Below are 13550 nucleotides of genomic sequence, written 5' to 3' on the forward strand. Positions count from 1 at the left end.
GTTCAAATTCTTACTTTGTTTGTAATCTAATCTCTCATCGGTGATTCAATCGCTCTTTCTCTTATAATCCTCCGACGCCATGGAAAATGATGATAAACGAACGCCCACTCTTCGCGAAATTAACAACATGTTGAATGAACGACTACATATGATTACTAGCGCAGTACCACTACCTCCTATGGCACCCCCTGCAACCGGCGCTCAAGGACCGACCCCACATCATGGTTGGTGTAACCCACTCGAGTCATCCATCCTCTGCTCTGTTCTTTTCTCATCGAATTATACTCAGGTTCGACCAGGTTAAAACCCCTCAAATCTCCAATCCAAGAAGGCAAACTCTCTGTGATTGAAAGATCAAAGCAGCTTGCAGCATGGACTGCTGTAGATGAGCATGTCCTTCCGGAATACCGGGTAAGTCAACCTTCCTTGTATACAATGTCGTCCAACTCAGTTAATCTAGGTTATTGGGATTGGATCTGGTTGGTGCTGTTGATCTGATACCCCCAATGTCAAGCTAATAGTAACAAGGCTCCACCGTTCCATATGTCGTCGAAAGAATTGTCAGTCAAGGTGCAGAAGCCAACAAGGATCGAGTATTCATACCCACTGGTGCGTCGAAATAGTCCCTCATTTCTTGGACTATACCAAATTAACATCAATGTAGGTTTCCAATCCAAAGAATTAATTGTATCGTCGGGCCTAAGCTTAGGAGACGTTGATCAGTACCCAACCATTGATGTGACTCTGGATGGTGCAGACGAGTCAGTGACATCCACTTGAAATCAATATATATCTTGCTCATAGTACTTAGAGTTGACACTCAACTCAACTGCATAAAAGGAGGAGGTGCCTGTCATCTCAGAGAAAAAGTGCTGGCCGAGGCCGCTACAACGCGAGTATATTTTTGCGCCCTGTGAAGCCGATACACTATAATTATCATACAGGTTCATCCTTGTTGCTGATTATCGCAAGAATGTTGAATACCTGGGAACGAACGTAGGCATCTATCTGTTCTCAGATAATTCATTATCATATACATATCCTTCCATAGTTCAAAGCAGGTGTACCCATTGAAGTTGTACCCTTTGCCTATGCAAAAGTACTGCAAAACTTGCATCAAGTCTTGAACTCTCCGAAGGCCACATTACGAATGGCAGTTGCTAAAGGTAGCGTTGGCATTTTCCCATGAGCGATCTTCACGTTAATGATATCCTTCTAGCTGGGCCGGTCGTATCCGACAACGGAAACTTCATTATCGATGCACCTTTCGATGTGGAGAGAATGAAAGAGCCCTATAAGGTGATTGAATCTCACATTATCTTGCGGCTCAGGCATTCTGACGCTCAGGCCAGATCATGGCCCAAATCAAAATGCTTACTGGTGTTGTTGAGGTCGGGCTATTCTGTCATATGGCTCGAGCTGCGTACTTTGGAAATCAGGTTCGTTTCTTCCCATCGAGATGATAGTCATTCATTCATAACACCTTATAACAGGACGGTAGTGTAACCGCCAAGTGGAATGACGGAAAGATCCAAGAAATTCCAGCAACCAACTCTTGATTTTCAGATCTGTGCCAGGTAGCGCTATAATGTAATTAGAAGCAGACGCGATTTAGACGGCATGTACTACACATGGAGTAATTAGAGACACAGTTGTATACTAAATTGTACTGCAATACTTCAGGTAGTGAGATGAACTTCGTACAATTTTGTCCTCGGCCCACGATTTCCGCGTACGAAGTTCATCCTGTACTCGGCCGTGGACATCGGTTCGAAATCTATCTTTCCACCGTTGAAGATCAACAGGTTGGAATAGGATTATCGCTGCTCAGCGCGTTCAGAGCGGGAAGAATGAGGTGAGATCGTTTCCACGTGGCTCGAGCAACTCAATCATGAATTTCTTCGAGTCACTGATAAAATCTCCTTACCTTGGTTCAAACTCGGTCCACTACACCTTGTATGCTGTCAACGATGACTGCTACGACAGACGTTCAAAAAATCAGCATTTTGGGCAAGGAATCCATACATTGTGGATTCCATCTCGTTCCCTACATCGTCAACACCGTGCTGACGGAGTTGCCTGCATCGACTTACATTCTAATCACTGATTCAAATATAGCAAAATTCTACCTTCCTGCTTTCGAAAAAGAGTTTAGATCTACTCTATCGGGTCTCTTGAATGGAACCCACGCTCGTCCTCGTTTTCTCAGCTATATCATACCTCCAGGCGAAACGTCGAAGAGTCGCGAGGGCAAGGCCGCCGTAGAAGACTTTCTTTTACTTAATAAATGTACTCGAGACACTGTGATACTTGCTCTCGGAGGGGGAGTTGTAGGCGATCTAGTTGGATTCGTTGCTGCAACTTTGTGAGTTCGCTCTCTCTTAGATTTGCATCGTTAAACCTGATTGGATTTCCAAGCATGCGTGGTGTTCGTTTCTGTCAGATTCCCACTTCCTTGCTGGCGATGGTCGACTCTAGTGTTGGCGGTAAGACCGCCATCGATACTCCACACGGCAAGAATTTGATTGGGGCTTTCTGGCAACCCGAATTTATCTTCATTGATGCTGCTTTGTTGGAAACTCTCCCTTCGCGTGAATTCTCAAATGGAATGGCGGAGGTGGTCAAGGTACGTACACCGTCCGTAGTCTGTTGCTTTACTCAGTATACTGTTAGACCGCCGCCATATGGGACGATTCAGAGTTCAATTCCTTAGAATCGCGTTCGGCCGAGATCTTTGCCGCTATCCAAACTCCGTCAACTAACTACGCAGGTCGCTCAGAAAAGACCCGATCCGATGCCCAGAAGTTACTTCTCTCAGTAATCATAGGGTCGATATCTGTCAAGGCTCACATTGTTACTATCGATCCTACAGAGAAAGGCCTTCGAAACCTTGTAAACTTTGGGCATTCTATCGGACATGCTATCGAAGCTATTCTTACCCCTACGATTCTTCATGGAGAATGTGTTAGTATCGGGATGATTCTGGAGGCTGAGCTCTCCAGGCAAATGGGCATTCTTAGCCAAGTGTCAGTCGGACGCTTGACTCGTTGTCTGAAAGCCTACAATCTTCCCGTGTCACTCGCTGACCCTCGTATTGCCAATTTGCCTTCCGCCAAACTCATCACAACCGAGCGTCTTTTGGATATCATGAAGGTCGATAAGAAGAATCAGGGGAACGACAAGAAGATTGTCCTTCTTTCTAGGATCGGTGCTACATACGAGCAGAAAGCATCTGTGGTCCCTGATGGCCTCATTTCCAAAACCCTTTCCGAATCTGTGACTGTCGTACCCGGGATTCCTTCGTTTAACCCCGTCAAAATGACCACACCAGGATCCAAGAGTATTTCTAACCGAGCTTTGGTTCTTGCTGCACTCGGGACTGGAATCTGCAGGCTCAAAAATCTGCTTCACTCTGACGATACGCAAGTAATGATGGCGGCTCTCAGTGAACTCAAAGTGGGTGTCCAATCAGTTTGCATTCTCCAACGCTATAACCTGTTTTCACTATAGGGTGCCAAGTTTGAGTGGGAAGACGGCGGAGAGACCTTGGTCGTCCACGGCGGCAATGGTTCCCTCTCGGTTCCTCCGAAAGGAAAGGAAATTTACCTCGGGAACGCAGGTACTGCAGCGCGATTTCTGACTACTGTTTGTACGTTGGTGCAAAAGCCGCCCACGGGTGAATCGGAGACGACCGTCATTACAGGCAATGCGCGCATGAAGCAACGACCTATCGGTCCATTGGTTGCAGCTCTACGAGCTAATGGAAGCGAGATCAGTTATCTCGAGTCTGATGGCTGTCTTCCACTGTCTATTCGTCCAAATGGGCTCAGTGGAGGCATCATTCAACTGGCAGCCAGTGTATCCAGCCAATATGTTTCATCCGTCCTTCTTTGCGCACCTTACGCCAATGAGCCTGTCACCCTTGAGCTTATCGGTGGACAAGTCATTTCTCAACCCTACATCGATATGACGGTCGCAATGATGAAAACTTTTGGCATTGAAGTTATCCGTCGTGTTGAAAAGGATACGGGCAAACTCCTGGATATTTATGATATCCCCAAGGGGAGTTACCAAAACCCTTCCGACTATTCCATCGAATCCGATGCTAGTAGCGCGACCTATCCACTTGCTATCGCGGCTATTACTGGTACATCATGCACCATTCAGAACATCGGTTCATCGTCCCTACAAGGAGATGCAAAATTTGCGCGGGAGGTTCTCGAGCGTATGGGCTGCGAGGTCAATCAGACAGCTACGGAGACTACTGTCCAGGGTCCGCCCATTGGACAATTAAAAGCAGTCGAGGAAATTGATATGGAGGTCATGACGGATGCTTTCCTGACGGCCACCGTTCTTGCTGCTGTAGCAAACGGCAAGACTAGGATCATTGGAATTGCCAACCAACGTGTGAAAGAGTGCAATAGAATTCGTGCAATGATAGATGAGCTTGGTACGTGAGCTGAAACTAGAAGTAATTATGAAACTAATCATTGACCCAGCCAAGTTTGGCGTGAGCACAAACGAGCTCGATGATGGTCTGGAAGTTTTTGGCAAGCCAGTAGAACAGCTCAGAAAGGGAGTTAGTGTACACTGCTACGATGATCACAGAGTGGCCATGGCTTTTAGTGTTCTGGCTTCCTTAGTTCCCGGAACCATCCTTGAGGAAAAGCGATGCGTAGAGAAGACTTGGCCCAACTGGTGGGACGATCTACAAAACAAGGTTTGCTTCCTACGTCGATGGTAAATTCATTCCTGACATTCGAATTTTTCAAAGATTGGACTGGAAGTCAAGGGTGTCGAGCTATCTACTCCTTCTGTTTCCCTTTCCTCCACTCCCCTTTCCCCCAAGTCTGTGATACTCATTGGAATGCGTGGGTCTGGCAAGACTTTCATCGGCGATCTTGCTGCGTCAGCCCTTCGTTGGACTTTTATCGATGCTGACAACTACTTTGAAACTGTTCACCAGGTCGGTGTGCGCCAGTTTGTTCATGAGAACGGCTGGCCTGCTTTCCGTGAAGCTGAGACCAAGCTCCTGAAAGATTTACTTACCGAGAAAGGTCACGACCATGTCCTCAGCTTGGGCGGAGGAATTGTCGAAACTCCTGCCGCTAGAGATCTCTTGAAAGACTGGGTTTCCAGTGGAGGGCTTGTTGTGCATGTTTCACGGAATATTGGCGAAATTATTGAATATCTCGGTACTGAGGGCTCGAGACCTGCATACGGAGAGCCTGTCAGTGAGGTTTTCGAGCGTCGTGCTACTTGGTTTGCGGAATGCTCCAACCATCGTTTCATCAATCACGTCGAGGCCTTCGCAGATGGAAAAATTGTAGTCGACCCCACCGACACTAAGCGTGGTGTTCGTGAAGAGGTCTCTCGTTTCTTCCATCATATCAGTGGTGTATCTACCAATCTAGCTCAAAATCTGATGCCTGGACACCGCTCATACTTCCTTTCGCTCACATACCCTGATATTATGCTCGCTCTTCCCAAATTGGAAGAACTATCTGCTGGTGTGGATGCGCTCGAAGTCCGTGTTGATCTTTTACGCTCAAAGGAAGATATCGAGCCCTTGGGAAAACATATTCCCTCGGAAACATACGTTGCTGACCAAATTGCTGCTCTCCGTCGTGTCACTTCACTTCCTATAATCTTCACAGTCCGTACAGTTTCTGAGGGAGGGGCATTCCCAGATCATGCACAAAAAGAGGCCTTTAGCTTGTTGAAACTCGCTCTTAGTCTCGGTGTGGAGTACCTTGATGTGGAAATGCAACTTCCAGAGCAAACGATTAAGCAGCTCGTTGCTCGTAAAGGAGCTACGCAGTTCATTGCTTCCTGGCACGACTGGAGCGGGAGACTGAAGTGGAATAGCCCTGAAGCGCAGGCCATGTACAATATTGCTGCACAGAACGGTGATATCGTCAAAATGGTTTTCACCGCATCTACAATGCAAGATAATTTCGATTGTCAGGCATTCGCACTGAAAATGAACGGTCGACCAGGCGCGAAACCTTTCATTGCCATCAACATGGGGGCTGTGGGACAGTTATCTAGGATCCTGAATACTACATTCTCGCCTGTCTCCCACCCACTGCAGCCAAGCCGAGCTGCGCCAGGTCAAATCTCCTTCGCCCAAGTACAAAAGGCCCTTCATTTAATAGGAGAACTTCCTGCCAAAAAATTCTATCTCTTTGGCAATCCGATAGATCACTCTCTATCGCCCACACTTCATAATAACGCATTCGAAACGCTGGGTCTTCCACATACCTATGAGTTGTTGGAGACTGCTGAGGTCGGTGAGGATATCAAAAATACCATCGCCTCTCCCGACTTTGGCGGAGCTTCCGTTACAATACCTCACAAACTGAATATTATTCCTTTGCTCGACCAACTGACACCGGCAGCGAAAGTCATGGGCGCGGTAAATACCATCATACCCACAAACGATGGTGCCACTCGCATACTTGTTGGAGACAACACAGACTGGCTAGGTATTCGAGGATCCATCGCGGCTCGTGTTGCAGTGGGACAAATACATGCTGCGTTGGTAATTGGTGCGGGGGGTACTTCTCGTGCAGCTATCTATGCACTCAATGATTTGGGCGCCAAGGTGATATATGTGTGGAACAGAACGCGCAGTCGCGCAGAGGAATTACGAACTTCCAACCTGGACATGAATATCCAAGTCATCGATGAGTTAGGTCAATGGCCTAGTGGAGCTACTGCTCCCAATGTCATTGTTTCGACTATTCCCGCGTCTGAAACCTCATTTGAAGATGAACCAGATCGGCTGTTCTATCCAGCGTCACTTTATTCTTACCGGGATGGACCAGCTATCGTTCTTGACTTGGCCTACAAACCCGTGGAGACGCCACTGTTGAAACTCGCAAAGATGACTGCCTCAAACTGGGACACTGCACAGGGAGTTGAGGTTCTACTCCAGCAAGGGTATGCTCAGTTCGAGAAATGGACTAGTAGAAAGTGCCCCCAAGGCATCGTGTCGAGGAAGGTATGGGAAGTTTACTACAACCGTGTCTGAAATACCTACGCACTTATCACTATGCTCGTGTACCACAAATGTTAACATGCTCTCTTCATTATACTGTCGTTATACTGTAAGAAATACAAGTCCAAGGATAAGAAGGAGCCTCAACGCGTCGACGGAAATCCGACGCGATCGAATCAGTGACGGTATAATTCGCACGCAATATCCGGACGCCGATATTCCCCGAAAATTTTAACCAACTTACTCGTTATCCGAGTCAGGTTTCCATTGGGTTTTCACTTCAAAAAGCTGAAGAGAGCTCAGAATCTGCTCATTCAACATGCAATTCACTCGGGGATCAGGTATGCCCACGGTCACCTTGCTCACGCACTTTATTTAAATCTTCCACCAGCTGTGGTTTCTAGATCACTGGCGACGCGGTCCAGATTCCCAGCTGCCGCAAGGAAGCATCTCTTTAACCGTTCTCTGTCAACGACCTCCATTTTACGAGAAGAACACAACGCTGGTCAAGTATGCGAATCAAACTCAATGTTTTCTGTTGCCAATGCACTGATACTGGCATTCAGGATGTACCTCCGCCAAAACCCAAACGATTCAACTTCAAGACTTTTGCGAAAGTGCTTGGTGGCGCAACCTTGCTTTCTATAGCTGGTAGTCTTGGCATGTTCATCTACGTTACGCAAAAGGATCGCCATCCTGGAACACAACTTCCGTACGACCCCGAAAAGAAGACTATCGTGATTTTGGGTAGTGGATGGGGTGCAACTAGTCTGCTCAAGACTCTTGATACCTCAGAATATAATGTGGTGAGTATGGAAGCTTACTCCCCAAGGTTGACGCAATTCATCCAATCATCCAGGTCATAATCAGTCCCAAAAACTACTTTCTTTTTACTCCTCTCCTACCCAGTGTCGCCGTAGGCACTTTGAGCGCCAAAGCAATTCTTCAACCCACGCGTTATTTAGCTCGTCATAAGGCTCGCGCGGTCACCGTCATTGAGGCTGAGGCTAAGGAGATTGATGTGAGTAATATTTTAGTTACTCCCCTTCACCTTCTGTCCGCTCAATATTCCTCATTACAGCCTTTCAACAAGACCGTCACTTTTGAAGGTAGATAGCATTTCCTTATTGTCAGAAACATTAAGACTGATTAGAGTATCTCAGATGATACCGAAATTAAAGGCGAAGTTTCTCATACCACCATCCCATACGACTATCTCGTACACGCTGTTGGCGCTGAAGTTCAGACATTTGGTATTCCTGGTGTACAAGAGAAGGCATGTTTCATGAAGGAACTCAATGACGCCGAAATTGTGCGTATAGGCCGTACACCTGACCAGTTTTTTCACCCAGCTGACAGTAAATAACGATGTAGATGCAAAGACGGTTCAAGGATTGTAAGACTTTTGATGTGACATTCTGACGTCATCTCATATATCACGAAAGGCATCGAATCTGCTGCATTTCCTGGGCAAGATGACGCAGAAATTGACCGACTGCTTCACATAGTGATTGTAAGCCTTTGCCTGCATTTGCTGTGAAGGATACTTAACTATGTTTTATCTAGGTTGGTGGAGGCCCAACAGGCATTGAAGTTAGGTGTGGTCACATTCCCACCCTTGATGTATTTTCTACTGAAATTCATAATCACAGCGGAGAAATTCACGATTTCCTGGAGGTAATCCTTGTCTTCTTCTTTGACAGCAGTCCCCTGATATACTCATGACTTATCGTAGGATGATCTGAAAGCATGGTACCCGGAACTTGCTGGGCGAATCCGTATATCTCTGGTCGAAGCATTACCGTCGGTTTTGCCCATGTTCAGCAAGCAGCTCATTGAATACACGGAGTCCACTTTCAAAGAAAGTAAGATCGACATTCTGACGAAGACTATGGTCAAGGAGGTAAGGTTCAACTAAATCTTATGATTCGAGATACTTACATCCGGTTTGTTTAGGTCAAGGACAGATCGGTCGTACTACAGATGCCAGACAAGTCAATTCAAGATGTACCCTGCGGGATGGTTGTCTGGGCTGGTGTACGTCAGCTTTCATTCTTGAAGCGTTTTTCAATAAAATTATCTTCGCATGTAGGGTAATAAGGGACGAAAAATCACCCAAGACCTGATGGCCAAATATCCCAGCGCACAGACTAATAGGCGTGGACTGGTAGTCGATGGTGCGCTCTGTCTTGACTTGTCTAACTTTGCACCTTGTTCAACTCATTCCAGATCACCTTCGTCTGGCTGGAGCCAACGGGTCGATTTTCGCCATCGGTGATTGCACCTCAACCTCGTATGCTCCTACCGCTCAGGTTGCATCCCAACAGGGTGCATATCTTGCCCGAGTGTTCGCGCAGATGGCAAAGAAGGAGACCTTGACAGCAAAGTTAACGCAGCTGGAGCAGGCTTCGGTCACAGTGACAGATCCGGAAGAAAAGGCCAAATTCGACTCAGATATTGGAACAACCAAGAAGCTTATTTCCAATGTGAAAGTCAGACCATTCAACTACTCACATCAGGGTAGTCTTGCGTGAGTTTCGTCTGCCTTCTTTTCTTATGCTCGTTCTCAACAGACACATCATTATCTCAGTTACATCGGTTCCGACAAAGCAATTGCAGATTTACCGTTCGCTAACGGTAATGTAAGTGTTACCTTCATGTTTCAGAAGGTGTTCGGTCTTAACATCTGCACAGATCGCCAGCGCCGGTGTTGCGACGTTTCTTTTCTGGCGCAGTGCCTATCTCAGCACCCTGTTTTCTCTCCGTAACCGGACGTTAGTCGCCAATGACTGGATCATCACAAAGATCTTTGGCCGGTAAGTCGCTGTCGCTGATTCTCTGTTCGCCCTTGTTCATCCTTTTACTTGCAGGGACTTGAGTCGTGATTAAACAAAAATAATCATGCATCCCCAATTTCGTGGATTTGTTTTTCAGCTTTTAGATGGGCCATAGACTGTTATTTATTTTCTGGGGCTCTTCATAGACCAGGCGATATCATTCCTACACGCCTACCTTAGATTCTACCGATATCCCGCTTATAATGTCAGATTATATATACGGCTACTTACATGAAGGAAAACGATCAAGTATCTCACTTGTTTCAATCGTTTGTCTAGAGACTGAGAACCCTAAACCAAACACTCAATCCTCTTCGAAGTTTGAACTATACAGAAAGAGCACTTCAGTGGAACTTGGATGATTGGAATTATCGCCGAAATTTTGACCGAAGAGCGTACAGGATTTAAGTGTGACCGGCATAGTTCACCACACTCCGCATCCACTAAAACGTTAATGGTGATATCCTACTTGCGTTTTAGTTTCACAAAAGTTCGTTGAAATCGAACCTTGGCCTTGGCCAAGGATCTCCTGTTCTTGCCCATTCTTTGGGAACAGGTACCGTCAAATCTTGATGGAAAATCAGTCAAAAAGTACCCCAATTTCTGGGTTGCTGATGGACTCTGATGGAGCCTCGGGCAGCCGAGCAATTTCTCAAACGACGCGACAGTATCCAGGATAATGGTACTGCGGCAATTATCACGATCGCCTCAGATCGCCTCCTTGTTGATAAAGGTTTTGCAAAGGTCTTCGTGGGCAAGTAACTTATAAACCTATACACTGTGGGGAAGAACACGTTTTGGCACCTCCAAAATCCATCCATTATCCGTAGATTTTTACCAAAAATTGACTGATTTTGGGATGTCGAAAAGTTTGTATATTTCTCATATAGCTGGATATAGAATATGAAGTTCATATTGTGCAGTTATTCTGAATTATCTACCAATAATATTGAGGATATAATAATGACTTTGTGCCTCACAATTTGTTAATATTTTTGGCTGCTCGAAATTTGAAATAATTGTAACATAACCTACCAGTGAACATGAGGAACATAGTCCGAGCTTATTTGAAATAATCATACAATATTCTCCCATAGATAATTTAAAATTTTTGCGAGATATTCACCTAACAAAAAACATGAGGTTTTTCAAAATAACCTCGCCGAGGTTATGCATACCCGATGTTGGGACATCGAGACGTCAAGACGTCGTTGATATCGGGACATCGAGACACTGGAATGTCGTTGATATTGAGACATCCAAACATAGAAATGTCGCTGGTGTCGGGATATTGAGATGCGTGACATTCAGGAAATTCGGGACATGTTGGAACATGCCAGTTTTCACCTAGTATTAGGTTAGTATTGACCACCACGACCTATGTAGGAATGACATAACTTCTGGCCCCATCCATAGATACACAGAAGGCCCTGAGGAAGGCTTTTCTTATCATTTCACAGAACATAGTGGCTGCCTGTGGCTGCACTGGCACATCCTGAATGTCCTGGATGTCACGCGTCTTGATATCCCGACCACCAGTGACGTTTCTATGTTTGGACGTCTCGACATCGACGACGTTCCGGTGTCTCAATGTCCCGATATCAACGACGTCTTGATGTCTCGATGTCCCAACATCGGGTATGCATAACCTCGGCGAGGTTATTTTGAAAAACCTCATGTTTTTTGTTAGGTGAATATCTCGCAAAAATTTTAAATTATCTATGGGAGAATATTGTATGATTATTTCAAATAAGCTCGGACTATGTTCCTCATGTTCACTGGTAGGTTATGTTACAATTATTTCAAATTTCGAGCAGCCAAAAATATTAACAAATTGTGAGGCACAAAGTCATTATTATATCCTCAATATTATTGGTAGATAATTCAGAATAACTGCACAATATGAACTTCATATTCTATAGCCAGCTATCTGAGAAATATTACGGTGCCCGACTGGGCTCAGGCCGGATTTGAATAAAAATTATAAAACCCATCAAAACTATTGAATGATTATGTTATTTTGTGACCAAGTGACTGATTCGATATCATAATATCGGCCCGGCAATGCCTCCGGCGCAATTGCTGCCTCTCTTTGGGGTACTGCTTTCACGGTCTACATTCAAGAATCACTGTATGATATAGACCTGAGACAAGATTAAAATAGGAAGTGTATACTAGGTCAAGGATGTTCTGCAGGTGGTTGGAAGGCAAATTAGAGGCCAGAGTGCAGTCCAGCTACACTGGGATTACTGCTGGACTAATACTCCATATACTCAGCTTTGTTCTATGTGATCTTCCTATATCTTGCTTTCTGGCCACTGTGTTCCTCAACTCCTATACTTTTCAATCACCTTATAAAGCTCATGTCAACCATGCATTTCACTCACTTCCCACTGCAATGTAATTAGCATCTAATATTTTGGCAAAAGATATACTTATCACATATATATTTCAATTCCCTCAGTTGTTCTTTCATTCAACTGAGGTGAGACTATTGATACTATTCCTTCCTTCTCATATTTACTGAAGTATTGTAGTTATCATTCAATAGGTATATAGACATTAATTTAGTTGTTCTTTCATTCAACTGAGTTAGCATTCAACAATTACAACTAGTTACACATGAGCATCAAGTATACATAGCTCTGTATTTGGTAGCATGTATGTGTCCCAAGAGTGCACTTCCCCAATTCATAAACATTCAATCTAAATCTGGATCATTTCAAGTTTTCTGATTCTTTCACATCTATCAACAAAAATATCCAGAATAAATCAGAGTGTTGAAAGAAAATATAAAAGCTAATTCACAGGTGTTTCTATCTGCTACTCAGTACTGGATATGATTCCAGACAAGAACATGCACAAAGCTCATTGTTGCTGTAATTTGAAATGTAAGACAATGGTGTAGTAACTCTATTCAGCACCACTACTTTAAAACCAAATTTCTGTTGATTATGCATTGATAAGTGAATCTTTTTTTGCAGAGTTTGATTAGTAAATAAGGTCTCAAGAATAATGGTGCAAGTGCTGTATCAGAATAATCCCTGGAACTGGACCCTAGTGTTCCGCTCTTGGCCTGAGCTATCTAATCAACTTTCATGTCCTTTCCCTTACCATAAGGATGAATTCTTCATTTCATTTTTGACTCTTTTACTTACACACTATGTCTCTGAGCATAACATGTTGAGATAGATTAAGCTATTGGAATCAGTATAATATTATGTATATGTGCGTGATTGGGCTCACCTCAGTTGAGGTACTCAGAGCAGCCCGACATGTGATCTACTCTAAACTGTACAGTATTCAGTAATAACACTGTTATAACTAGGTGTGTCAAGACATTCTGTATTGTATGTAAGTATAGTATGTATGGGTGTTAACATTTGATGACTCACATACCATCTATGGAACATCGTTCTCATATTACGAACCACTATCTCACTACTGTGTTATCAATCTCACCATCGTGTACTATTACTACAGGACTACCAGTAGGATACATTGTATTGTACTTCCTTTCTCTCTCGCTATGTTTAGCTGTAACATGACATCATCTACCTTGGACTTGTATATAAAACTGTAGTATTCACCTCATTGAACAAGCAGTCCTCTCTACTCCTTTATCGTCTAATCTGTGTGATCAGCTACAGTGCTGTGTGCACTCTATCTCTTACTGCCATTGCTGCTGAATATAACGTGACTATATTCTA

The 13550-nt window shown here is 44.6% G+C and overlaps 4 protein-coding genes across 4 annotated transcripts; 3 read left to right on the forward strand and 1 right to left on the reverse strand.

Moving 5' to 3' along the window:
• The first annotated feature begins 21 nt into the window (after window positions 1-21).
• C8R40DRAFT_1129101 (ribose 5-phosphate isomerase A-domain-containing protein) lies at window positions 22-1927 on the forward strand. The gene is made up of 12 exons (XM_046229125.1): window positions 22-224; window positions 290-411; window positions 461-479; window positions 529-609; window positions 665-761; window positions 812-892; window positions 945-996; window positions 1052-1166; window positions 1220-1299; window positions 1353-1439; window positions 1494-1855; window positions 1907-1927. Exons 1-11 carry the CDS (start codon window positions 80-82, stop codon window positions 1557-1559), a joined length of 945 nt encoding a protein of 314 aa, XP_046080916.1. The 5' UTR covers window positions 22-79; the 3' UTR covers window positions 1560-1855; window positions 1907-1927.
• A 43-nt stretch (window positions 1928-1970) lies between these two features.
• Window positions 1971-7036, forward strand: C8R40DRAFT_1176346 (Shikimate dehydrogenase; the record flags this gene model as incomplete). Its single annotated transcript, XM_046232495.1, has 6 exons — window positions 1971-2365; window positions 2419-2626; window positions 2674-3456; window positions 3511-4450; window positions 4500-4720; window positions 4775-7036. 6 exons carry the CDS (start codon window positions 1971-1973, stop codon window positions 7034-7036), a joined length of 4809 nt encoding a protein of 1602 aa, XP_046080917.1.
• A 286-nt stretch (window positions 7037-7322) lies between these two features.
• On the forward strand, window positions 7323-9892 carry C8R40DRAFT_1176347 (pyridine nucleotide-disulfide oxidoreductase-domain-containing protein; the record flags this gene model as incomplete). The annotated part of the gene is made up of 17 exons (XM_046232496.1): window positions 7323-7344; window positions 7395-7513; window positions 7570-7809; window positions 7863-8024; window positions 8085-8112; window positions 8167-8315; window positions 8378-8399; window positions 8449-8516; window positions 8570-8601; window positions 8656-8680; window positions 8739-8906; window positions 8960-9040; window positions 9096-9180; window positions 9233-9533; window positions 9594-9645; window positions 9698-9819; window positions 9874-9892. 17 exons carry the CDS (start codon window positions 7323-7325, stop codon window positions 9890-9892), a joined length of 1695 nt encoding a protein of 564 aa, XP_046080918.1.
• Window positions 9893-10759: 867 nt separating this feature from the next.
• On the reverse strand, window positions 10760-11347 carry C8R40DRAFT_714622 (uncharacterized protein). The gene is made up of 4 exons (XM_046235955.1): window positions 11239-11347; window positions 11019-11187; window positions 10923-10966; window positions 10760-10777 (listed from the first exon to the last, which is right to left on the reverse strand). The coding sequence occupies exons 1-3, from the start codon at window positions 11303-11305 to the stop codon at window positions 10963-10965; spliced, it is 240 nt and encodes a 79-aa protein (XP_046080919.1). The 5' UTR covers window positions 11306-11347; the 3' UTR covers window positions 10760-10777; window positions 10923-10962.
• Window positions 11348-13550: the final 2203 nt, after the last annotated feature.

This window comes from Lentinula edodes, assembly GCF_021015755.1.
Source record: "Lentinula edodes strain Le(Bin) 0899 ss11 chromosome Unknown C8R40scaffold_51, whole genome shotgun sequence".
Taxonomy (NCBI): domain Eukaryota; kingdom Fungi; phylum Basidiomycota; class Agaricomycetes; order Agaricales; family Omphalotaceae; genus Lentinula; species Lentinula edodes.

Excerpts from the sequence above, each read along its gene's own strand:
- C8R40DRAFT_1129101 (XM_046229125.1), top strand. The coding sequence starts at position 80 with ATGGAAAATGATGATAAACGAACGCCCACTCTTCGCGAAATTAACAAC. Across the intron at positions 893-944 it reads CTGGCCGAGGCCGCTACAAC|GTTCATCCTTGTTGCTGATT; the intron begins GCGAGTATATTT and ends ATTATCATACAG. Across the intron at positions 1,300-1,352 it reads GAATGAAAGAGCCCTATAAG|ATCATGGCCCAAATCAAAAT; the intron begins GTGATTGAATCT and ends CGCTCAGGCCAG.
- C8R40DRAFT_714622 (XM_046235955.1), bottom strand. The coding sequence starts at position 11,305 with ATGTTCTGTGAAATGATAAGAAAAGCCTTCCTCAGGGCCTTCTGTGTA. Across the intron at positions 11,188-11,238 it reads ATCTATGGATGGGGCCAGAA|GTGAAAACTGGCATGTTCCA; the intron begins GTTATGTCATTC and ends ACCTAATACTAG.